The sequence below is a fragment of the Trachurus trachurus genome (assembly GCF_905171665.1).
Source record: "Trachurus trachurus genome assembly, chromosome: 14".
NCBI lineage: Eukaryota > Metazoa > Chordata > Actinopteri > Carangiformes > Carangidae > Trachurus > Trachurus trachurus.
In genome coordinates, this window is record NC_139903.1 from 23,753,361 (window position 1) to 23,778,362 (window position 25,002).

Below are 25,002 nucleotides of genomic sequence, written 5' to 3' on the forward strand. Positions count from 1 at the left end.
ACCAACACACATCAACAGCATGTCTGTTGTAACAATCAAATACATGACAGCAGACGAGTCTCCACCAGAGGGCGCCATGTGACTGTTTCAATTAATTCAGTCAATACAGTTAACCAGGGTGAACTTCTTCCTCTGGTCTCTCTAGGTAACTAATGTCGGTGACATGAAACATGAAATACTGTTACTATGCCAACTGTGACTTTTACGTGTTACTTTAACCTGTTAAAATCCAGAGTCCCCTGGAAACCACCCGATTCACCTGTTTGTGCAAAGTGAACAAATCTCTGATTAAACATCTAAAATCTAAATGAATCACTGTGACTTACATGTAAGCTATTGCCTCCTCTGTCTCTGTCATAGATGCACTTACTGCACTGAACAGTTTGCTCTTGTTCTTTTAGAAGTGCAGCCTCCCTAAGTTAAAGCAGGAGACACTCGACCACCTGAATTCAACAACTGATGTGCTGACTGCATTTCCTAACACACTAAATTCAATAATTATGTCATTGGGATGATATTTGACTCACTGTGCATCTGCTGCTGAAGCTACTAATCACAAAGCAGCATGTGACAATTTATGACTTTAGTAGTTCACAGTCACACAAGTGAAAATGTAAACCTTATCTGTGCCTCACTAATTATAATTAACCTTTATAGTTTATAATTTTCAGATTCTCTCTGCAATTTACAAGAAGCAGCTGCTTTTCATGCTGACACTGGATGACTCTGGTGTTTAAATCAAGAAAAACACATGAGCTGCACTTGTTAGACATACAGTATGTTTACCAAACTGACCTTTAATTATATTCAGGGTCACTGTGACCTAAGGCAGAAGAGGGAGAGAGTTGCAGTGGAAGTGCATAAAAGGATAATTTTCTCTCTCTTCTATTGTGAGCGCTGTTTTTTTTTCCATCCAGCTCAGCTCAGATGTGCTCCAACCCAAGCCTGTCTTTTTGAAAACACATATGGTAATGACAGCTAGAATGAAAAGCATGGAGGAGCACCAAGCTGGGTAGATATAAAATATAAATTGTATATTTCAGACTGAGGTCAAAACGACCTGGAGCGCATGAGAGTCAAAAAACATAATCAAAAACATGAGATTACAAATCAATATTAAAGTGACACAAGATAAACCTAACTAATATTAAATGTAGATTTCATATCAAAGGGCTAATTTGCTAATTTCATAGTGGGTACATATATCATGGGTGGGTAACTGGAGGTGTTATAGGCTACCTGTAGCTCTCCAATTACTGTGAAGCTATCTGATGAATAATTAATAGTAATCGATCGTTTCTTTTTAACTTAAATTGCGGTAGAATGAGGATCTCAGTTCACCGGTCGCCCACAAATTAGCGACGCTTTTCCGCCAATTGTTGCTTAAATAAGCTTAATAATCTTTGCTGATGTCATTTCTTACACTATATCCTTATATTTGCAGATTTGTGTATTTGTTTACTTCCTTCTTTTCTTTTCTTTTTTTCTTTTTTTAACGACAAGCACGCGGCTCGTGCGTCTGAGCTCTCCATAGCTGAGCCCATTTAGTCACTGTTGAAGCTCCATGCTCTCCACTGTTTGGGAGTAGGAGGAGGGGGAGGAGGAGGAGGAGGAGGAGGCTGAGGAGAAGGAGGGGTGTGTGTGCGTCAGTAAGTCAAACATGTTCCAATAACGGGCTATATTATCTGCTGCTATTTGCAGTGTGCTGTAGCCAGGCACCAGACTGAGCTTGAGCAGAAACCTGCAGCACTTGGTCTTGTTGCTCCTCTGTGATGGAAACGCTCTCTGAAGGAATGGCATCTGCAAAGCAGCTGGCAGAGAAGAGGTAGGCTCAAGTTGTCTGTCAGTTTGGGGGAATGTAGATCGCTCAGTAATAGGATAAAAGGATATAAGTTAGTTGTACATAGTTTGTAAATACTTGATAGGACCACCAGCAAGGATTAGGGTTTAAATGAAATAGTGCAACATTATATCAGCACCATGGACAGCAGCTTCATTTTTAGGGAGGATGATTAGACATTAATTTGTAAAAACCTGCTTTTTCTGGTATTCAAAATATTACAGCTTAAATACTTGACAGAAAGATGTATTTGTGTACTGTCTGTTAAACAATTATACACTGATATCATTTACCTCCTGTCGCTATCCTTATTAGGAATCTAACGCCAACCCCCAGCACTTCCAGCACCATGCCAAAGACAGCACATTCATCCGGACCTCAGCTCTAAGAAGACAGAGGATGGCAGGAAGTGTAAGAAGGAACACAAGGATGGGAAATAGACCGGGGTTATACATGAGGCTGTGGGCAGTGAGTGTGTTAATTGGAGCTGATCTGAGCTGGCTGGGCCTGAGAGACCCGGTCGGGGTCAACGCCCAGAACACTGAGAGAAGGGTGCTGGCACATATACCTGGTGACATCATTATAGGAGCTCTGTTCTCTGTCCACCATCAACCACCTGCAGACAAGGTATGTGTGTGTGTGTATGTGTGTGGGTGGGTGGGTCTGTGTGCTCATTTTCTCTATGTGTGCAGGTGTGAGAAGTGTTAATAATAATGTATTTGTACTTTTCACAGGTCCACGAGCGAAAGTGCGGTGCAGTGCGGGAGCAGTATGGGATCCAGAGGGTAGAGGCCATGATGCACACTCTGGATCGAATTAATGCAGACCCCAATCTTCTACCAAATATCACCCTGGGCTGTGAGATCAGGTCAGAGCCAATTACAAAACGTCTTGTTTTGCTCTAATGCAGCATTAAATTGTTTGTGACCTTTACTGATCACAAGAGACACTGAAGAGGGGCTAATTTGCAACTAATTGTGGCTCATCATAGTTTGGCTGACAGTGACACAACAAGGTGTATCTTACAACGCAGTGATCTACTCAAAGTTTGAATATATGATAACACAGTTGGATAATACTCTGTGGTTTGTTGTGCAAACTAATAAATCGCTTCAGATGGGCTGGAATCAAATCAAGTAGACAAGCAGTTCCACAAATGACCAGAACAACTGGACAAGCTAATTACAGGAAGATTATCACAAATGAAATTCAATGTTGAAAACGATGCACTGAAGTGCCCGTTATGTAAATTGCTGTGTTCAGCAATCATTCGAGCAAGACAAAAAGGTTTTACCAGACTTTAAAAAGAAGAACAAACAAGCTTGATTGCTGGTGCATCTGGAATTTTTTTTTTAAACAGCATTTAAGTAAGTGCTTGCAAATTTCTTTCAAAGTAATGCTCTATTATAATTTAAGTCCAACATTCCCAATAAGACGAAGACAGATGGTATGAGTCCCGTTAAATGAGTAGAGGGTCTGGGGGAGGTGTTATTAGGCAGCAGAGGAAGACAGACTGGAGACTTGAAGAAGCAGGCAAACTTCCAGGGAGACTATAACTGAAGAGGGATTGGAAGAGCTAGATGGACGGTGGCTGGAGGAACTGGGCCAGTAATATAAGACAGGTAACCGGGGTACCCTGGTGGCTCACCCAGTAGAGCATGTGCCATGTACTGTAGGCATCATACAGGAATCCAACCTGTGACCTTTTAGCCTCTTTCTGTTCTGGACTTTTCTGTCTCTCCACTCTCCTTTAATAATAATGGCAAAAAAACATAATAGTAAATTAGAACTTCAGACTTTTTCAACTCAAAAATCAAGCCTGTAATCATTTCTTGGTGGTGAAGTGACAGTCTCTCCAAGCAAATCCACTCGTTAAAATAAATGGAGACAAAATGCACACGATTTCACTGGCGCTGTGTCCTGTCAACAAACCTACAGGATACAGGAATTATCTCCCCAGGGGATGTTTGTACTAAAAAGTCTTTGGAACTTTGCAGCTTGCTCCGACTGACTCAGCCTGATGTAACCTCACATTAGCTTTGGCTGAACTTGGAGTTGCAATCTTCTCGCTGCTGTAACAATTGTCTTTGTCGAGTGGTTGGTGAGGCACAGACTGTGTGCTTAAAAAAAGAATCCACTTGGCTACTCTAAGCCATCCTCACCTCTTGTTCTCGGCCTGCTTGCCAAAACAAAAATGTAAACTCCATCTTTTCTGCACCAGGGATTCATGCTGGCACTCGGCAGTGGCACTCGAGCAGAGTATTGAGTTCATCCGGGACACTCTAGTGTCCCACGAAGAGGAGGAGAGCCAGAGCAGGTGTGTTGCAGAGGCGGGGAGCTTACTGGTTCAGGGGAAGAAGCCCATCGTGGGTCTGATTGGACCTGGATCAAGCTCTGTGGCTATCCAGGTGCAAAATCTCCTCCAGCTCTTCAACATCCCGCAGATAGCCTACTCAGCCACCAGCATGGATCTCAGTGACAAGGTGAGATAAAAACATTAACGTCACAGTTTGGGACCATTTCAAACTTTAAACGTTGTCTTACAAAAATCAAGGCAGAAAAAAAAGCTTTATTTATTTTCGTGTCTGCTTTGTATTCTACAGAATACAAGTAACACAACCTTTACAGTAATTTGCTATGGCAACAAGAAAATCTGACACGTTTTCATCGTGATAGATTTACCCAACCCACTCTCAAGGGCGATTTTCAAAAAAAACATGTCTTTATACCCTCTAGAATCAATGGAAGTCAATGTACAGTGAAGCATACATGCAATAAGGTGTATAGTAGGGGCTCTTATGGATGCATGTGTGACTGGTAGACAGGCTGTCAAAATGAAAACACACCAAATAAACTGCCAGACTTGTGAACATGTAAATTCTCTCCAACAGAGTCTGTATAAATATTTCATGAGGGTAGTGCCATCAGATATGCAACAGGCCAGAGCCATGGTGGACATCGTCAAGAGATACAGCTGGAGCTACGTGTCCGCAATTCACACAGAGGGTAAGAGTGTATGTGTGTGTGTGTGTGTGTGTGTGTGTGTGTGTGTGTGTGTGTGTGTGTGTGTGTGTGTGTGTGTGTGTGTGTGTGTGTGTGTGTGTGTGTGTGTGTGTGTGTGTAATTCAGACATTTACCTTTTGTCTCTTTGTCGCTAATGCATATTTACACATCGATTAAGCAGGATTAATGACATTTATACAGAATTTCTCAGTTTATCAGTTGCATCTGTTCAAACTATTGTCGTCCAATACAATAATACCAACTGTAAATCATAACTTTGTGAGGCTTACACTATTCAGTGGCTGAGAAATGACACGTCTTCACATTTTTGTGCCTGTCCTTGTTTCAACTCTTAGTTTCACTTCTTTCTAGTTTCTATAGTTCTTGAAAAAGGGCAGCAGAGAGGCCGAACCTCATATATCATTTTGTGCCTGTTTTTATATAGCTACACAACCACACTTACACACACACACACATCAAAGCATAAAGTAAATGCCACATACATAAAATAACTCCCCCGTAATACCGCCGACTTTACAGCAGAGGCCATTATATCTATGTCATGAATATGAACTTTATATGAAATTAGCTCTGCTTATATATTCTCTGTAATGCTGCTCATCACTGGCAAAGCTTCCCAGGGAACATCTGCCACGGGCTTTGAACTCTCTCACACCACACTGTCCACTGATTTCAGTGACGCCTCAGCCTCTGGTCACATTTTACAGCAGTTGCTCATTATCAGATTTGCATTTTATTTCAGTAGTTTTTGTCACTCTATCTCTATGAGACTAAAAGGTTGAATGTGCAGTTGGGTTATTTTATATTTTCTCTTTTTTTTGTTACCACAAGTAATTGCATCGTATATAACAGAACAGATATACTGTAAGGCTGATCTCTAGTTCTCTCCTCAAAGAAATCCTTGTCCCCGACTGTGGACCCATGCGATATCAACACCCAGGGTTATCACACCTTCAACAGATCCAGTCCCTGAGTCACTAATCCCACCTACTCAAAAACAAAACACATGCTATTGGCATCATTTTCAGTATCAGTCTAAATGGCCCATAGTGTCTCCATCGTTTTACTGTTTCTGTTTTACCCTCTTGGTGCCTGAAGGCCATTATGTTTATGGAATAAATCCCTCTTGATAAGAATAAGTGCTAAATCCTGACTGGATTATTCCAGTTTATACTGGAACTGTTGTAGAGGGGGGTTTAAAATAAAAGGTATTTTGCATGCCAAATCTTCTTTTTCAGGATAAAACCTCATATATCTCTTATTATAAAAAGACATATGTTTTAACAGTCATGCTTCACACTAGCTTGTTTTTGTTTTTGTTTTTCAAATCCAGCAGGCAGTGGGATGTTGTCAAATGATACTATTCCGTGTACACACATTTCCCTTACTGAAACTGACATTACAAAGACAGTCATATACAAGTTTGCTAACTAGAGATGAGACAAATAAACAAACACACAGTGCAAAATGACCCAGGATTTAATGGGCTCAGGATCTGTTTTTGTATTTTGGTTTCTGAGCTCTGTGGATGTTTTATTAATATATCACACATCCTTGGTTGTCCAACAGCACAATTATAACACCCTTACTGTCAAATGCAGGCACACCTTGCTTGCTAATCTGAGGGGTATTTGCATAAATTAATTACAAGGGTTATGAGCCAATAGCCTACATGATAATCAGCTTCCTCGCAAAATCAGCAACAAAACACAAAACATTGTTTTGAAAAATGGTCACTACTGATATGTGGTGTTTTTGTTTGTTTGTTTTTTGTCTTTTTATTTTTTATTTTTTAAAGATATTTCAAGAAGAAAGATACAGAAATTTCATATCCTCTGTAGCTCCAGAGGTTATAGTTGTGGTTATGAAACAGAGTGCAGTGCAACCTACTTTCCCTTGCATTTTTTCCTTTTCCTGTGGGCAACAAATTCTTATACAAAAGTTGGCCACATAGAAAAAGGCCTGCAAGATTTAGAGAGAGAGGAATGGAAGGTCCCTTAGTTTACATTTTTCTGGTGTTGTATTTAAGATTCTTATATTCATAAGAAGATTCATGTATATTTGTTGCTGTACCAAAAACATCTCAGTGTAGTTTTACATCTCCTCTCTCTGGGTTCTCCCTGGTGCTTGCAACAACAGCCTCTCATCTGACTGGCTGACTCAATGGTCAGCCAATTAGAAGAGCTGAGTGACTGAATGAGAATATAGCAGATTTCAAGTAAACATTCAGAGAAAGTAAATCCAGGCTTGTTGCTGGGTCCAGCTGGGCTCTGCTGGCAGCGTAGCTGGAGGTGGGGACTGCTTCCTTGTGACATAACAAAGTTACAGAAATCCTGACAGCTCGTTTTAAAGGCACACTAATATGTTTGTGGGTTGCACACTTTAGCACTCACACAATATTGATATACCACCTACAGACCTCATTGTAATACAATATTAGACCTTTAAAGAGTAGAATAAAGCAAATGTAATGAAGGCAGTGATCAGTATCATCAGTAACATCAGCAGCAAGTTGAAAGTATGAAACTCACTCAAGGAGGCATGTCACATATGGGAGTAAAATTCACACATAGTGATGAAAAGGATGCCTCAAACAGTGTCATGCCCAGAGTGAGAGAACACTTGCAAAGCAACAGAAACTAGGTGACCTCATTTCCAGCAAAAACAGAGAAGTCTCACCCCTGACAGTTCCCATAACAGGGACTGAATTATCAGATTCTCAAGTGTTGTGCTGCATTACACCAGTGGATTTGACTACAGTATGTACCCTGTGCGTGCACTTTCTCTGTGTGTGTTTGTGTGGATGACGCACAGCGTGAAAGCGTGAAGAGCAAAACATTAAAAACAAATGTTTGTACAACATCACATTGTGAACAAAGTGTACTGGAAATGTAGGTTTTTTTTTAAGTGTAAACAAATACATAAAACAGCAACTGCAAAATATCTAGTTAAGGAATGACTTGCAGAGTTTGTCAGTTTATTTGCTTTAATTAGGTTTTGTGTGCAGTATTTTGCATATTTCAACACCAGTCCCTTCGTTTGGTTCCTTTTACAGGTAATTATGGAGAGAGCGGTATGGAGGCATTTAAAGACATGGCAGCAAAGGAGGGACTTTGCATCGCCCACTCCGACAAGATATACAGCAACGCAGGGGAACAAAGCTTTGATAAGCTGCTGCAGAAACTGCGAGGTCACCTGCCTAAAGCCAGGGTGGTGGCCTGCTTCTGTGAGGGCATGACGGTCAGGGGCATACTGATGGCCATGAGGAGACTGCGCCTGGTGGGAGAGTTCCTGCTGCTTGGAAGGTGAGTGGTGGATTTTTATTTCATACTAATGGGAAGAGGCTAAAATAACTGACTGAAATATTTGTGCTTGAGGTTTCTTTGTGTTATGCATTTATTTTCAACCCAGACTTCCTTCAGATGTTCAAGATGTGTTTGTCATTGGGGCCATCTTTGTCCTCTACTCATCATCATCCATACTACCATCTTCATCGCACCCATCATCTTCACAGTGGTTGAGGAAAATCAAGGTATTTTCAATGGTAATTTAACTCATTAAACTTTCGACATTGACACTGTACCCTACATGTTTATGAGATTCTGATTTTTGCTTATCTTCAGATGTATAAAGCAGATGTACTTCATGTTCTATACACTTGTTACTATTATTAAAGGGAAAATCAGTTTGTACTGTTTTTCTGTATTTTCTATTCCAAACAATGTTCATTCATTCAGATGTTTTATTGAAGCAGCAACATGTTGCCTGCAAGAACATTGATCAGCTAAAAAAACACATTTTTAGGCACTCAAGTGGAGAAGTGAATTCTCACCCCCCCTCAAAATGTACAATCCCTAAAATCTGAGACTCTAGAATAGTAAATGATGATATCAAATAGTAGAGATGAACAATGTGACATGAGTTGCTTCTTCAGTTAAAATGATCATTTTTACATTTCACTTCCTTTTTGTCTGTAACACGTCTGTAGGCTATCTATACATATCTGTAGATATCTCTGTAGCACCACTGTGTTTCATGGATGGTGTTGTAACACATTTCACCTTTAGATAATGTGTCTTGGATAATGCACTTGGTCTATTGTAATATGCCACAATTTTAACCTGCCTATACTAAATAGTACTACTAAATAGTATTATATTGTGTCATAGTCATAGCAAACAATAATTAAGCTGTTAGCCATATAAAGTCAGCATAAGTCCCCAAAGTAGATAGACAAATTGATACTGTAGATAAAGCAGCGATGGTTTTCCAGTATGATTAGCTATGAAGCATCCTGATCCAGTCCTAGATAATAATAAAAAAAATAATTAAACCAATGACATTAGCTGAATTTTCTCCCAGGGATATATCACCACTTCAGATATTGCATATTATCTATAAGGTCACTTAGGTTAATTTAGGCAGAGAACATGTTAATGACTGGTCATATAGTGCAGGAAAAAACGTTCTCAATTAAAAACATGTGGGGAAAAAAATAAGCGGGAAAGAAGAGGGGGTTGTTGTAGCAGGAGGTTTCACTCTCTCTCCGAGAATAACGTTTTATTTTAAGGTTTAGCTCACTGGCTCACTCTCGTCCCTGGTGTTCTATAAATGCCTTTCCTCATTAGGAGCCACATATGTAGGCTGTCGCTCAAACCTGACAGCAGGAAACATATAATAACCTTGAACTACATATTGTTAAAAAAAAGTCCTCTATAATCCATATTTCCACACAGAGCTGCCAGACAGGTGTGATGTTGTCTGCTCATTACCAGAAATTATAGTTAAATCGTTAAGATGTTTCTCCTTGCTGTTCTATTTTGAAGGTAATTAGATTGGTGATGTGCATTTGAGGAGGAGACACGTTCCTGTCTCATTTTGATGCACGTGCACCCACACATGAGCATGCACTATTGTGTATATGTCCAGTTAAGAGCTGTGTCTTCCTCAAACTGAGTGTTATTGACCTCTCTTCATTGGCTTCATCATGCCTCTTGTTATTATAGATCCTTAATCCTGTTCATGTCAGCCTGGAGGATTTGTCATCAGGCTTGTGTATGTGTGTGCAGTGCATTCTTTGGTTCCATTTATAGAAGGAGCAGATTTATTTATTTATTTGTTTGTCTGCCAGCACTGCTCAAGCCTGTTTTGAAGGGTTGTATCCAAGCCACTGTCCGTCTTCAGCTTGTTTATATAGAAGTCCATGGACAAATGAAGGTTATTGTGTATGCCTATGTGACAATGGTCATTCATTTTGGTCGGGGAAAAAACCTCTCTTCAAATGTAACTGGTCAAGTCTATTATATCCAAATTGAAAAGATTTTAATCAAGGTGTAATCCATTTATGACATCTTTGCTTTGTTTCGGGTTAGGTCAAATAACTTACTACTACTACCCACATATTGGCTATAGCGCTTATCTATGCAGGATTGTTGAGGGGCTCGAGTCAGTCCCAGCTGACATAGAGACAGGCCGGGGTCCAACCTACCCACATGGAAAGAACCTGTAGGTTTTAATATAGGTTTGAGTATATGTGACATACATAAAATTGGCCGTTTTCATATATACGCATATATGCTAATATATGGTGCATATATGCACAGATAAACTGCATATATGCACATATATCCTCATGAGGATATATATATATATATATATATATATATATATATATATATATATATATATATATGCATTGCGCATATATGAAACCTTGCAGTTTATCTATATGCTGCATATATGCACCATATATGCACCATATATATTAGCATATACGCGTATATATGAAAACGGCCAATTTTATGCATGTCATATTCAAACCTATTAAAACCTTTAGGTTCTTTCCATGTGGGTAGACAGGTCTCCAGTCAATCACAGAGCTGATAGAGACAAACAACCTCACACACTCACATTCACACCTATGGGAAATTTAGAGTCATGTAGCATGTATGTCTTTAAACGTGGGAGGAAGCTGGAGAACCCACGCAGCTCACAGGGAGAGCATATAACTCCACACAGGAAGTCACCAGGCCCTTAACCCTAATCCCATTGCACTACCATGCCACCCTATTGCTACTAGCCCAGTGCTAATTACTGCTAGGGAGTAGACCTATAGCCTAGCAGAAGAGTCAGTCTGCATCCTTAGCCATGTCTGCCTACAGTCAATGTCAATGCAATCTGTCTGTAAGGGTCTTGAGAGGATGTAGACTGCATTAGCAAAGCAACATGATCCCTCACTGGCTTCCCATCTGCAAACACTGCCATTTGCGAGCACCTGACTGAGCTGGAAACATAGGCCATGCAAGTATTTTTTCCTCTCGCTGGTTCAAATGGTCTTCCACTTTTCCTTTTTTCTCTCGTGTCATTTAGTTTCATTTTCGTCTCCAGCCTTATGTCCCACTACAGAGCTGTAGTGTCCACTCAGAAAACATCTGACTGGAAAGTTGACAAGTTTCACGCAGGATGAGGTGAAACAAGAGCATATTGTGTGTGTGTGTATGTGTGTATGTGTGTGTGTGTGTGTGTCTGTGTGTGTCTTCAGGCTTGTAGGTGGTGTAGCAACACGCTGCATACAGCATATTGCCCTCACAGGTCGATGTGTGGGTTTCGGAGCTCTCGTTCAAGAGTGATTCAAACTATCTAGAGTCAAAGCCCTCCATGCTTTTCATATCCATCCTGCTTTTTTTCATGCCAGTGTACCATTTCTGTGCTCACTTCTCTAAGGATGTGTTATGAAATGATCTCCTACCTCACCCAGAGAACCAGGCATCATAAAAAAAGAAAAAAAAAATCCACCCACACTACTGTTGTGTAACTCCAGCTTGGTTAGCGAAGTTTTCAAAAATGACTTCTTTTCCTTTCCTCGTTGGCGAGGAGAAGAACAGCACGTTTGCTTTGTGTCAGCGAGGTTTGCGTGTTTACATATATGCACATGTGTGGAGGTGTGATCGACCGTCTGTCTTTGATGACTGTAGACAAGAGGGGGAGATATTAATAGATGGAGTAGAAAGCTTTTCAAACAGTCCACTGATGAGATAGCTTATTGAGTCCAAGCCCACAGTTTTTTTTGTTTTGTTTTGTTTTTTTTAAATAAATAGCAGCTCAGATGTGTCTGCAGACGCAGCAATCTAGTGTTGGTCTGCTGTTTAAACTTCATAGAGCAGCATCAGGTGTTATTTTGTTACTATAATCAAAAGGTGTTTCCTATCTGTACAATTAAACTAAAGCAGAATCACTTATGTAACATTCCCATGTTGCAAATCAACCTATAATCTATCTTTGCCAGAATTAAAAATACATTAACAGATTGGTTCACACATACAGCGTGATTCTGCGAGGCAAGGCTTCTGTCTGCAATTAGATATTTGCTCCTGTTGGTAAAGTCAAGCAAAATCAATATGCTCTTCATTACAAGAGGGTCTCAATGGACTTTGCAGATAGTGAGTCTACAGAGATCTAATTAATCATCAGCCAGACACAAACTTTACTAACAAAGTTATGTGACCATGGAAGTGTTACATACAAAACAACAAAGCATTTCGCACAAAACAACTCGCTGAACAGAGAAGACACAGCCGTTGATCCCTCAGAGGTTTATTACAAGATTTCTTTGCACATGAACATTATTTAAAATTTAAAAAAAAAAAAGAAGAAAAATCACAATTCTTCAACTTAAACAGCAAATACTTTCTTTTATATCGCGTCACCCGGTGAGTCTGGTGTTGGTGTCTGAGTCATCCTGATAATTTTTTATTCTGCTGTAACTCTCTGCAGAGCAAACATTAGGTTCATTTTAGACGACACCACCTGCCACCTTCAATCTGTGCAGCCGTGGTCTCAGAGAGTCATAAGCACCAACTAAAGTGTTTTACAGCCGGTCACATTAAAATTCACTGCCATCTTAGACATAGACTATTATCTGTCTCCTTGAAACCATTACAGTAACGTGCTGTACCTTAATGTTTCATTTAGTTAAAACCTTGATTCCTTGAATATTTTTTTTTGCCTTTAATCGGTTTTTAATTTGAATTACGTGTTGCTGTAAGATTTGTTCCCTGGACTCCTGGGTTGGGCTTTTTCAAGATGTCAGTCTTGGCTGTAATTATAAACCAAGAGGTGAGAGCTGTTCCCTTGTGTCAACTTCACAACCCAGCTTCTTTGACATGATGCTAAATGTCTGGATTCATTTTTGCCTCCACATTTACATTTACTTATTTGGCAGATGCTTTTATCCAAAGTGACTTAAAAATGAAGGACATAACTAAAGCTCCAGCACAGTAGGAGACCTTGGTTCAAGTACAAAGTGCTTCATCTTTTCAATAAATCCGGAAGTGCACCAAAAGTGAATAGTACAGTAAGTGGTAGTTAGTCATGTTAATGTGTCAGAGGTTCTGGGAGAGGAGGTGCTCTCTGAAAAGATGAGTCTTGAAGAGATTCTTGAAGATAGAGAGGGGCGGCCCTGCTGTGAGAGCAGTTGTCTGCTCGTTTGGTTATTTCCCTGTTTAGGATAATTGCAAGTGTAAGTTGCTTGTTTTTTATCAAGCAGTGTGTCAGCTTTACCAGCTGTTCCTCGCATGAAACAGAACATTTTCCACAAGTGAAGCTCAGGTGACAGAGCTGTCTAAACAGTCAAGTCCCTGTCTGGTACGCAATATTGAGCAACAGTTTCCAAGATGTTAAAATGATATGTTACACTTTACACAATGTACTCTTTATAGCCCAGCACATTCCTCACCAAATGTAGATTTTTTTTCTCTTTACTCTAACTCTAACATTTGTCTGTCTTCACCTTTCTCCGCCTCCTACCCAGTGACGGCTGGGCTGACAGGTACGATGTGACTGATGGCTACGAGAAGGAAGCTGCCGGTGGGATCACTATAAAGCTGAAGTCGGCCTACGTGACCTGGTTCGATGATTATTACCTGAACCTGAAGCCCGACGCCAACCTGAGGAACCCCTGGTTCCCCGAGTTCTGGCAGCACCGCTTCCAGTGCAGGCTGAGGGGCCATCCACAGGAGAGCACCATGTACAACCGCACCTGCACCTGTTAGTATGACAGAGATCGGGGCTGCATACTTCTCAGTCTGTGTTTTAAAAAGTCTTACCATCAGTTTAGATGACAGGGATCACAGTGATGAGCAGGTCTTTGTTCTTCTCCACAGGGAGAGAGTCACTGCGCCATCAGTACGCCCAAGACACCAAGATGGGCTTTGTCATAAATGCCATTTATTCCATGGCTCACGGCCTACATACCATGCAGCAATCGCTCTGTCCGGGGTATAAGGTATGAGAGTCAACAGTTTGCATATCTGTGTGTTTTCACATTGGGAGTGACAGTAATAACTGTGTTAACCCCTCCCAGGGTTTGTGTGAGAGCATGCGGCCCATTGACGGACGCAAGCTGCTGGATTTCTTGATGAAAACTAACTTCACTGGCGTAACTGGAGAGACCATCCACTTTGACCAAAATGGAGACTCACCTGGCAGGTATAATAAATATAATAATTATCATGGTGGGAGGAAGGGGGATGAAATCAAAGAGCAGAAAGAAATAATAAATGTGTGCGTATGTGGTTTCATTTGTTTCTTAGGTATGAAATCATGAACTTCAAGCACATCGGCGAGGACGAGTATGCTTACATTCACGTGGGAAGCTGGGATCAGGGTGGCCTGAGGATGAACGATGAGGAAATCTGGAGTAACAATACTGACATCATCCAGTCGGTTTGCTCTGAGCCCTGTCAGAAAGCACAGATCAAGGTGTGAACCACTCCACAGCACAACACTTTGAAATCAACAAGCTATAGCCTATTCAGTTTACTTATAATTTAAATAAAAATAAATGCAGTAATACTTCCTGCCCCTTTTAATTGGATGCATGCTGGAAAGCATATATCCACGGCTTCAAGCTGAACATGATTTGAATTCAAAGTCTACATCCATACCGAGTTGCATATCACAGAAATTCAATTTAGAAATTCAGTTTTTGCTAATATTGGCAGCAGCTCTGTTATGATCTCCCTCCAAAATACGTGGTTTCATGCACCAGAGAATAGAACATAGTTTTACTGAAGGAAACTGCCAAGCAAGACCCACACAACAGCCATAAATTGATCCCACAGGATTGTAACGTACAAAATCGTTCCAATCGGATCCTCGACTACCCCACTGGGGACTCTGCAAACCTCTTTGTTCAGGCTTTAATCATCTCCCATCTGGGCTTCTCTGACTCCCCTCAGCTTCTCCAAATCATGGAGAATAATGCAATCTGCCCCCTCTTCGTCATCCCAAAAGTCTCTAAGATTAAACCCTCCCCACGCACTCCACTCCACACTGACTCTCGGTAAAAAAAAAAAAAAAAAAAAGTGGCAACTTGAGGAGAACTCAAAACTCCAGACTAGTGCATGAGTCTTTGAGGAGCTCTGCGTGGTCGTGCTGTACCTCCAGGCCACGGCTCAGCTCTCTGTGACCTCTGCTAACCTTGTCAGTGCCTCCACACTCTCTTTATTCCCTCAATCAGAGCACAAAGGAGTCTGTGCTCACTTCATATCAAAGTGCAGTCATTTTATTAGAAAAAAAATGACTTGAAGTGTAAAGGTATGACAGTGTCCCAGGGTACAACTGAGGACTTAGTTACTTCCTGTCTTTGGAAGCCTGCAGGTGACAGGAGGCTACGTCCCCTCCGTGTTAAATAACTAACCACCGACCATCCATACCTCCACTTTCCTTAGTGCATTTTCCTCTGTGCTTGTACGCCAAAGGGCTGAAGAAATGAAGCTCATTGAGATTCCATACATCCTTTTCTTCTTCTGATCCCCCGACGAAGAAATCCTCATTTCTCTGCTCACAGGGCAGTCAGAGTGGAAGATTAGCTACAGGAAAGTGCCATTGGAGCTTTGAGACCTTTTCCGCCCTTTCATACTCGAGCATGTGTGTGTGTGCGTGTGTGTGTGTGTGTCTCCAGGTGATCCGTAAAGGCGAGGTGAGCTGCTGTTGGACCTGCACTCCCTGCAAGGAGAATGAGTTTGTGTTTGATGAGTACACTTGTCGAGCCTGTGTCCTGGGCTCCTGGCCCACCGATGACCTCACTGGTAAACAACTTTGTTTATGTGTCTCTCACTTGCAAATGAACAATTTCCAAACAGGCCAGAGGAGCCACCGATCTGGGTCACACACTGACGGTGCGCCCACAATCCCCTGCACGTCTTTAGTGCCACGGAAACACTCTGAACTAACACAGTAGAAATGGACACAAATACTCATGTACTACACACAAACAGACTGTAGATCCCTGCCAGAATACAGGATTTGGCTTAAGCTTAGATTCCTTAACTCCAAAGTCTGTCAAAACTATTTCAAACTCCTTTCCTGCCCTTTTGTAAACACTTATTATTATTACCCACAATATTTCAGTTCCTCTGTGGTTTGAAAAACCCAGGAAGCCTGTTTTTGATGTGAGAGCAGCAGTGCGTTCCCCCTGTTCTCACACTGTGCCGTCGCTCTCCGATTTCTCTTCTCTTCCTCACTGATACTGATACATTATTTTGTCTGATCGCTCATGACCCCACTGCCACAGAGTGAAGATTTTATTACACGTAATAATTACATTGTTGTTACATGTCACGGTGAATGATGCAATATATGATCAGACATCTGTTCACTATAGGACTGTTGTTTGAACTTGTCTGTGTCCTGTCTTCTCTGAGGTTGTGAGCCGATCCCGGTGCAGTACGTGCGTTGGGGGGATCCGGAGCCCATCGCTGCAGTGGTCTTCTCCTGCCTGGGACTCATGGCTACACTTTTTGTTACTTCTGTCTTTATCAAGTAATTACATCAAGCCAACAGCTACAATAGCTGCAAACAGAAAATAAATGGGTCAAAGCTGATCCAAGGATAGAAATAAACAACTTTACTCAAAATCTACTGGTGGAAAATCACCACACACAAAGGGCTATTCTGACCCAGTGTTAGTGTTGGTATTTTTCAATTATTATTAGTTTTGGTTATTTACTCAAAAGTCAAAATTCAAACATGATATATATTTGTAAACTCTTATACTACATCCCAACTCTTTTGCCTTATTTGTCTTTATTCATTTTAGAATCAGAAATAATTTATTGTCCCCACAGAAAATGTTTGAGTTGCATTGCTCTATTCCACATAATATAATAGACAATAATGATAATGTAAACTACCCATATTCAAAATACAAAAAATATACCTTGTCCATAATAAGCTATTATGTAATTAGTATTTATATGCAATTTACAGTGAATTTGTACAGATTGGCTTCCCTACAGAATTATAACTGGATTTATATAATCTGTGTATATGTATCCATTGCAGCTTTACAGCTTCGTTTTGTACAACAGCACATTTGTGACAGTTTAATGGCAAAACTTGAGCATGTTGTATTAAACACTGGGTCAAATAGTTTAAAAGAAAATACAAGAAAGTACAATAGTAAATACATTTTGTAAATAATCCAACAGTTTATTTGGATCAAAAGTGGTCTACTGTACTAGGTAAACTGCTATTGATTGAAGGTATTACTCATAGAAACCATAAAGTTTATCCTAGTATTTTCTTAGGGATTTGAATCTGCAGCAGTAAATATGATTGTATTCATCTGTAGGTTTTGGGACACACCTGTGGTCAAATCATCCAGTCGTGAGCTCTGCTACATCATCCTGGTGGGAATATGTCTGGGCTACCTGTGCACCTTCAGCCTTATCGCCAAGCCCCACATAATCTACTGCTACCTCCAGCGGCTGGGCATCGGCCTGTCCCCCGCCATGAGCTACTCCGCCTTGGTCACCAAGGTACTTTCTTTTCTGCTTTTTGGAACAAATGCAGCTTAATGTTCATATTTCTTCCTGCAAAACCTTGCAAGTCAAAGTCATGTGGTTCCATCACCAGCTTCATTTCTTTTAAAGGGTTAGGTAGAGGGTGCAAGAATCTGCTAAACAGGACTGCAAAATGTTCAGGGATGACAGCTGTTGAAAATGATGACCATGATCCTTTGACATAATTTCATGCTACCTTTGCACAACCACATTTGATGGACAACGTGTCTGCTACCCTAGTCCTGTGTTTTGAGCATCAAGAGAAGGGCATCTGAGGATAGGAGCAGGAGTAGAAGAGCTACAGCCAGAGATTGGCTGTTTGCCAAGTGTAAGGGGAGGTATGGTAGAAGTTGAGGATCTGTGTGTGGGCTGAGGTTGGTGTTTAAGATCTGAGAACCCACAAAAAAAGGGGGATTATTATTATGAATCAGTGCGAGCAGTGTTATCCGTAGTCGATGAAGTGACGCCTGCATAACCACTTGATCTATTTTTGATCCAGACCAACCGTATAGCACGGATCCTGGCAGGCAGCAAGAAGAAGATCTGCACCAAGAAACCTCGCTTTATGTCCGCCTGCGCACAATTGGTCATCGCCTTCCTACTCATATTGCTGCAGCTGGGGATTATTGTGGCACTTCTTATCATAGAGCCACCGCAGGTATGTATATACGTTGTGTATATGTGCATGTGTTTACCAATGTGGGGGATGTTCATTTACATTTAAGTGGAATGACCTTTCCCTTTGCCTCCTCTTAGGTGATCTATGACTACCCAAGTATCCGTGAGGTACACTTGATCTGTAACCTGACCACTCTGGGGGTGGTGGCGCCGCTGGGCTACAATGGCCTGCTTATCCTCAGCTGCACCTTCTACGCCTTTAAGGTACTTCAGCTGTCCCATTAAACTTTCACAGTGGAGGTGTTCATTTTCTGACTTTACTTTTCCTCTATACATATTTTAATTTTTCCACCTCAACTTCCACTGATTTAAAGATGATATTTCTTCTTTTTCTCCTGCAGACTCGTAACGTTCCAGCTAACTTCAATGAAGCCAAGTATATTGCCTTTACCATGTACACCACCTGCATCATCTGGCTGGCCTTTGTTCCTATTTACTTTGGCTCCAACTACAAGATCATAACCATGTGCTTCAGTGTCAGCCTCAGTGCCACAGTGGCTCTCTGCTGCATGTTTGTCCCAAAGGTAAAATAACTGAAACACATGCTTATACACACAATGAATTGAACACCCTTAGATCTGTATGCTGATAGACATTTCCGTTGACAGGTGTACATCATGCTCGCCAAGCCGGAGAAAAATGTCCGCAGCGCTTTCACCACATCCACGGTGGTGCGCATGCATGTTGGTGACGCTAAGAAAGCTGCCAAGACCGGCAAGTCCACCAGCAGCATGGCCAATCTGTTTCGACGTCGCGGCTCTGCACAGGACGACATCAGGTATATAGAGGACCAAAGTAGGTATTAAGCTGCAACAAATGAACTCCTCACTGTTTCAAACATGTGTCCTGATGGATAAAGGGTTCTGAAGAAAGCTTTTCCTCAAGTAGTTCTGGTTAAGTGTAAATAAAAGAGCAAGTTGCACAAATTGAATTCAGCTCATGGAAACTAAACACATTTAACTGCCTTTTTAAGCTTTTCTTTTTTTCCCTCATTATCTATTACTGTAAGTCACTGAAAATAAGGGAAAGATGTTAATCTTCTTGTTTTCCAAATATAAACTGATGAAAGCAGAGTGTTTTAGCCACTCAAAACCTACATACTCCTTCAAATGGGCTCTAATTAGATCATGTCTATTTTGCAATATGTGTGGCCTTTTATTTGGCATATTATGAGGACTGGAGTATTATATTGCCTTATTATAATGAGTCTATTTTGGCCTTGTGGGAGCATAAATATAAGTAGGCTATGCTTTCAAAAATATGTATGGTGGTGGAGGCTACACACACTCCATGGACCTGCACTCCCTGCAGAAGTCCATAGAGATAGCAGACATGGCCTTACAGCTACATACATGTCCTCAGTTATTTCTGCTCATGAGTCAATGTATAGAAATGAAAGCCCTGTTGGATCCACTGTAACAGGCTGGATGTGAAGCTGAGAAAGAAAAAAACCCTGCTCCCCGAGCTGACAAAAGGTTACCTCATTTGGGTTAAGTACTCCCACAGGAGACCCGCTGCCTTTAAGGATTTCTCTTTCTAAGGAAGATAAAGGAAAATGGAGGAAGATGTAAAATTACACAGACTGTAGCAGATAGAATGGGGGATGGTAGAGAAATACATGGTAGATGGATGATCATCTTTTCTCAGTGTAATACTTAGACACTAATTTCTGCCATCATACACACATGTATTTCGTGGATCTTTCACATTTGTTATCAGATTTAAAACCTAACGTTCAAGTCGGTGTGGAGCTAATTATTCTGTGCCTCTCTATTTTGCAGTTCCAATGGGAAGTCAATGACTTGGGCGCAGAACGAGCGCGCCTACAGACCAAACCTGTGGAAGAGGATGTCCTTCCACGTCAAGAAGAAGGACACAGTGGAGACAAACCAGACAGCCATCATCAAACCCTTCTCTAAAGGAGGGGACATACCTGCGGACACTGCTGTCACAGAGCAGTACGAAGAGCCACAGGCCTCTCAGTCTTTCACCTGCTCGCCTCCCCAGTCGCCCCTGCCCTCCGTCAGCCAGCATGCAGCCAAGGCCAGGGGTCTCGAGGGGGGGGAGGATGGAGACGAGCCTCAAGGTCTACCCACTTACCTACCTGAACACGCCGCTGGGGTCAGAAGAAGAGGCGGGGACAACGGCCAAGATGTTGGGATGGCGGACGGCGGGGACATCAGTGTCATCCCTGTGGGCGTGGGGGAGATCGGCATAGGGATGATTGGCGGTCAAACTCAGGGCACCACCATCATGGACCAGATCAGCTGTGTGGTTAACCGCTTCACTGCCAACATCAGTGAGCTCAACACCATGATGCTGCCTGGGGGAGCACCCGTCAGCCCCACCTCCACCTCCACCACCCCTCTGCCTGCAGGTGCAGACGCCGCCACCGCCGCCGCCGCCCCCGCCCCCACCTGCCCCGCCCAGTACCTCGCACCCAGGAGCAGACAGGCCCCCTCCACCGTCACCACATACGCCGAGGTGGCGGTTGTTTCCAATTTCTGTGAGAATCGACCACCGGGTAAGATTTACGAGCACCTGGCCGGGACTTGCGTGAGTAGCAGGCGAGCTAAGGATATGGAGGAGCTGGTGGCTCTGACGCCTCCCTCCCCTTTTAGAGACTCATCCCTGAGCTCCGACGGCAGCTCGCCCCCCTCGCTGTCCCCGGCCTCCGAGGCTGAGTACGACCAGCTGCTGCTGAGACATTACAGCCAGAGCTCCTCCTCTCTCTAAACCTGCTCCCTCTGCACCATTTTTCCTCCTTGTTTATCCTCTAATTGGAGTATTTTAAACTCCAAAGGGACAAATCCTCAAACTGGACCAAACTTGGATGCCTTTCTACTTGTGGATATTCTGAATGTTTAAGCTGTTTTTTATATATATATATATACGTATATATTCTGTTTCAAATTGGATTGAATGCACCCACACATGAGAGATAAGAATCACTGGCAAGACTGAGCAAAGTCAGTGCTTCATCTCTTCTGTCTGAGTGAGTTAAACACTTCACAAACTGAAACACACATGGGCATTTAACAGTCTTTTTAATGCTATCCTTACACTGGTTGCTAACTCAGATTTAAACTTTTGAAATTCCAAAGAAAATATGAATTCCTTATCAGATATTTATCCATCATAAGTGGAGGAAATCTACCAAAAATGAATGTTGACTGGCTCAAAACAGATCACATACGAATCTGGGAATGACATTTGATTTATTTTAGGTAAGACAAATCATAGGACACTAAACATAGTTGTACTTAAGTTGTATATTTTGCATCATCTCTCATCATAAACACAGACAATGTGATTTGTTTTTATTGCTTGCATTACTGCAGTTGACTCTCTGTACATGTGATGGTATTTGTTACTGATACATTGCCCTAACTTTTAAGATTTTGAGGCTCAGCTGGATGCAGTTTGGAGATCGACCTGACGGGAATAGTTCAATTTATTTTGCTTGGAAGGTGAAACATGACAACATTTTCCCTTGCCCTCTAATTTGTTGTCCATCCTGGGGAGACTTATCGTTTGTATCACAGCGCTAAAGGAGAAAGTGTACAGATGCTGCGTTATGCAAATCAGGGAGAAGGGTTTTTTATTATTCATGCAGACCCTCCCTTTTCTTGGACAGAAATCATTAACTGAGAGGACAGGAGCTTGTTACGTCTCAAGGGAATGTAAGACATTTTCTCACTGGACCCAACACACCTCCTCAGGTGTCCCACCCACACACTAAGAGCTTATGGACTATAACTTGGATGTCTCCTTTAACTTCTCCTCTGTAGATGTGACATAGCTGAATGTAAGATAACCTGTCGTCACATGAAGTGGACCAAAATGATCTTCCACCTCAGGATGTGTCTGAACGAAAATCCTTTTCCTCTTTTTTTTTTTTTTTTTTTTAGTTTGCATGATGTTAAGATTTGTTTGCATCTCTTTGAGTTTGTACTTTGTCGAAAACAGTTAAGATGAATAGATACAGTAGCAAAGTAATGATACTATTAGTGATTATTGATGTGTTTTTAATTCCTTTTAAGGACGGGGAGAGGTGGAGTGGATATGGACCACACTTTATTTGTCAGACATCTATTGCAAAACAGCTCGTTTCCAGTCTGACTTTTTACCTACATGCAGTGTGTGTCAGTGTCTCCCTGCGGTAAATTACATTGTGTTTCCGTAAATGGGCTCACACTGAGGATCCTGCCCTGGGCCTATTGAGATTCTAATCTCTCCCAACACTTCAGGCACAGGGAGGATTTTATTTTTTATATACTGTAATATTTTATGACATTTTGACTATGTTATTTCTTATGCTTGAACATATTCAATGAATATCCTTTTTTAATTCATTTTTTGTATCTGCATCTTGGCTTGGATGTAGATGAATGTCAGATTCATAGGCTTGCTTTTTTTTCTAACTACAATGTAACTGATGGGAGCTAGTTCATGATTGTTTATCTAATGTTTACACAGGCAAGAATGTTTTCATGTTTTTTGAAATGCCCTGTAATTTATTTGTTTTTTTAGTTGCCAGTGTAGAATAATCATCATAGACATGTTGCCATATTTGCATGCAGGTGTGTGCCAGTGCCAATGGAAATGTTGCAGGTGCATTCGATGCTTGATGCCAGTAATTCATGGATATAATCTACAGGAGACGTCTTCCCGCTCACCTGCCATTCACATAGCCTGAATTTACTGATTAAATTTGTGCTGCATTAAATATTTTCATTCAAATCATATATCTTGCACATTTTCTTCATTACGATTATCGTGGAAATGCTTTATTTTCACTTTTTAAAAATCACATCTTAGAGTAACTCAACATGACTCATCACTTTATTTCACGAAGATACCATCCTGGAATAGGAATCTCATAGCTAAATGCCTGTCATGTTTTAAAGGAGTCACATTTTCTGAACTGGATTGTGTGTGGCGTTATTTTTATACAGTACCTCCTCAGTTGATATTACTTATGAACCTTCTTCTAAATAAGAAGATAATTGTGTCAAATCACTGTGCGATAATTAATAAAATGGGAAACAGGGTTTCTAGGGCACACTGCATTAAATAACACAAGATAATTTCCTGGGCCGTAAATTGTTATGGACTGAAATTGTTCGGTGAAATTAATAGTGACAAGTTGGTGGACAAAGTTTATTCATAGTCAGAGCATATTAGCTTTGGTGAGCCCAGGGAGGCAGCGAGGCCGCAAAGGACCCACTCATTGTTTATCTATATGTTGTTCCATAGTGTACCCTCACTGATATAAAGACCATCTACTGACACGCAACATTTGCATATCACCAGCCAGTCAGTGCATAGATGTGCTGCAGTAAAAACTCATAGCTGCAGGCTGGATCTATCTGTTGTATTTATTTCATGTAGGTTGGATTTGCAGGAACATATGGATCCTCACAGCCTTGCTCCTCTTTGGCATAAATATATGTGTAATTTAAGTGTGACAACAACCAATTCAGCATGATTGCTTTCTCTGTTTTGTGCCATTTCTAGCTCCTACATACAGCATAATGACATAGCCCAGTTCACAAACAGCTGAATATGTAAATCATGCGCTCGGTGCAAACCAGGATGCCAAACCTGGCTGGAGATGCAGGTTGAAGGAGGAGACTGCCAGCCTCTTTTCACCTGAAACTCAGTAGGCTACTCTGTGTTCCAGCTAGATTGACTAATACTGTGGTTTGTTTGAAACAAGCAGGTGTGCTGCTTTATGTGTGTAAATTCCTATGAGTAACATGTTATTGGTTGAATCTGATTTAACAGAGAAAAGTTTAACAAGGGGTTTTTGGTTAAATTGGTCAATTTGATACGTTTACATACACATAATAATCCATTACAGTGAGGCATTACTCTAATTCAAAGAATGGCTCTAATTACATTCATACTTTGTGGACCATAATGTGATTAATGGCAGAGGAGGCAACTTTCCTGTTTTCCTCCAGTGTTCAACCTCAAACCAGCTCTGTGGTATGTGGCTGCTGTGGTTTATCTCTGTGATAACATGACAATCCAACAGAATTTTGAGGATTTACATTAACACTGACCATGAGCTGAAGCTGTACCTGAAACACTGGTTGTTTGTCTGGTAGAAACCTCTTGTAAATGATGGTAATGGAAGAGATGCTTGGATGGCAACTGTGTTTCAAAATATGGAGAAAGGGTTTATCAGATAATAAATGGCTTCATTAGATAAATTAAATAACAGCATCAATAGAACCATCGTTTTGACTGGGCTGAAAAATATGAATGCCTTAATTGCATTATGACTGCATTTTCCAGATACAGTAGCAGAGGTTTGTGAAGCATGTTCCCTCTTCAGCCAGTTGATAGAGGTGTCCTGAAACTTTTTTACTGCATAAGAGACAGGACAGACTTTACTCTTCCCTGCACGTGACTGAACTGTTTGTTCCAGATTGCCTTTATTAAAGACAGTTACAGCTGTTCAGCCTCATACAGAGGGTTACAGTGTGATTAGTTACATAATGTGGCACCAGAGACTCATACACCCGCCTGACAGTTTAACATATAGCGTCTCCAATAAAGCGTGCGCACTGCTTATGGGTGGTGAGGCGAGGTCACAAGTTCCCG

The 25,002-nt window shown here is 41.3% G+C and overlaps 1 protein-coding gene across 1 annotated transcript; it reads left to right on the plus strand.

The window, feature by feature from the left end:
• Positions 1-1,718: 1,718 nt before the first annotated feature.
• Positions 1,719-21,123, plus strand: grm5a (glutamate receptor, metabotropic 5a; the record flags this gene model as incomplete). The annotated part of the gene is made up of 18 exons (XM_083986060.1): positions 1,719-1,825; positions 2,156-2,467; positions 2,575-2,708; positions 4,062-4,323; positions 4,732-4,846; positions 7,920-8,169; positions 13,674-13,909; positions 14,026-14,147; positions 14,226-14,350; positions 14,455-14,623; positions 15,828-15,954; positions 16,570-16,687; positions 17,499-17,685; positions 18,209-18,367; positions 18,466-18,591; positions 18,729-18,911; positions 18,996-19,165; positions 20,169-21,123. Exons 2-18 carry the CDS (start codon positions 2,240-2,242, stop codon positions 21,121-21,123), a joined length of 3,666 nt encoding a protein of 1,221 aa, XP_083842186.1. The 5' UTR covers positions 1,719-1,825; positions 2,156-2,239.
• Positions 21,124-25,002: the final 3,879 nt, after the last annotated feature.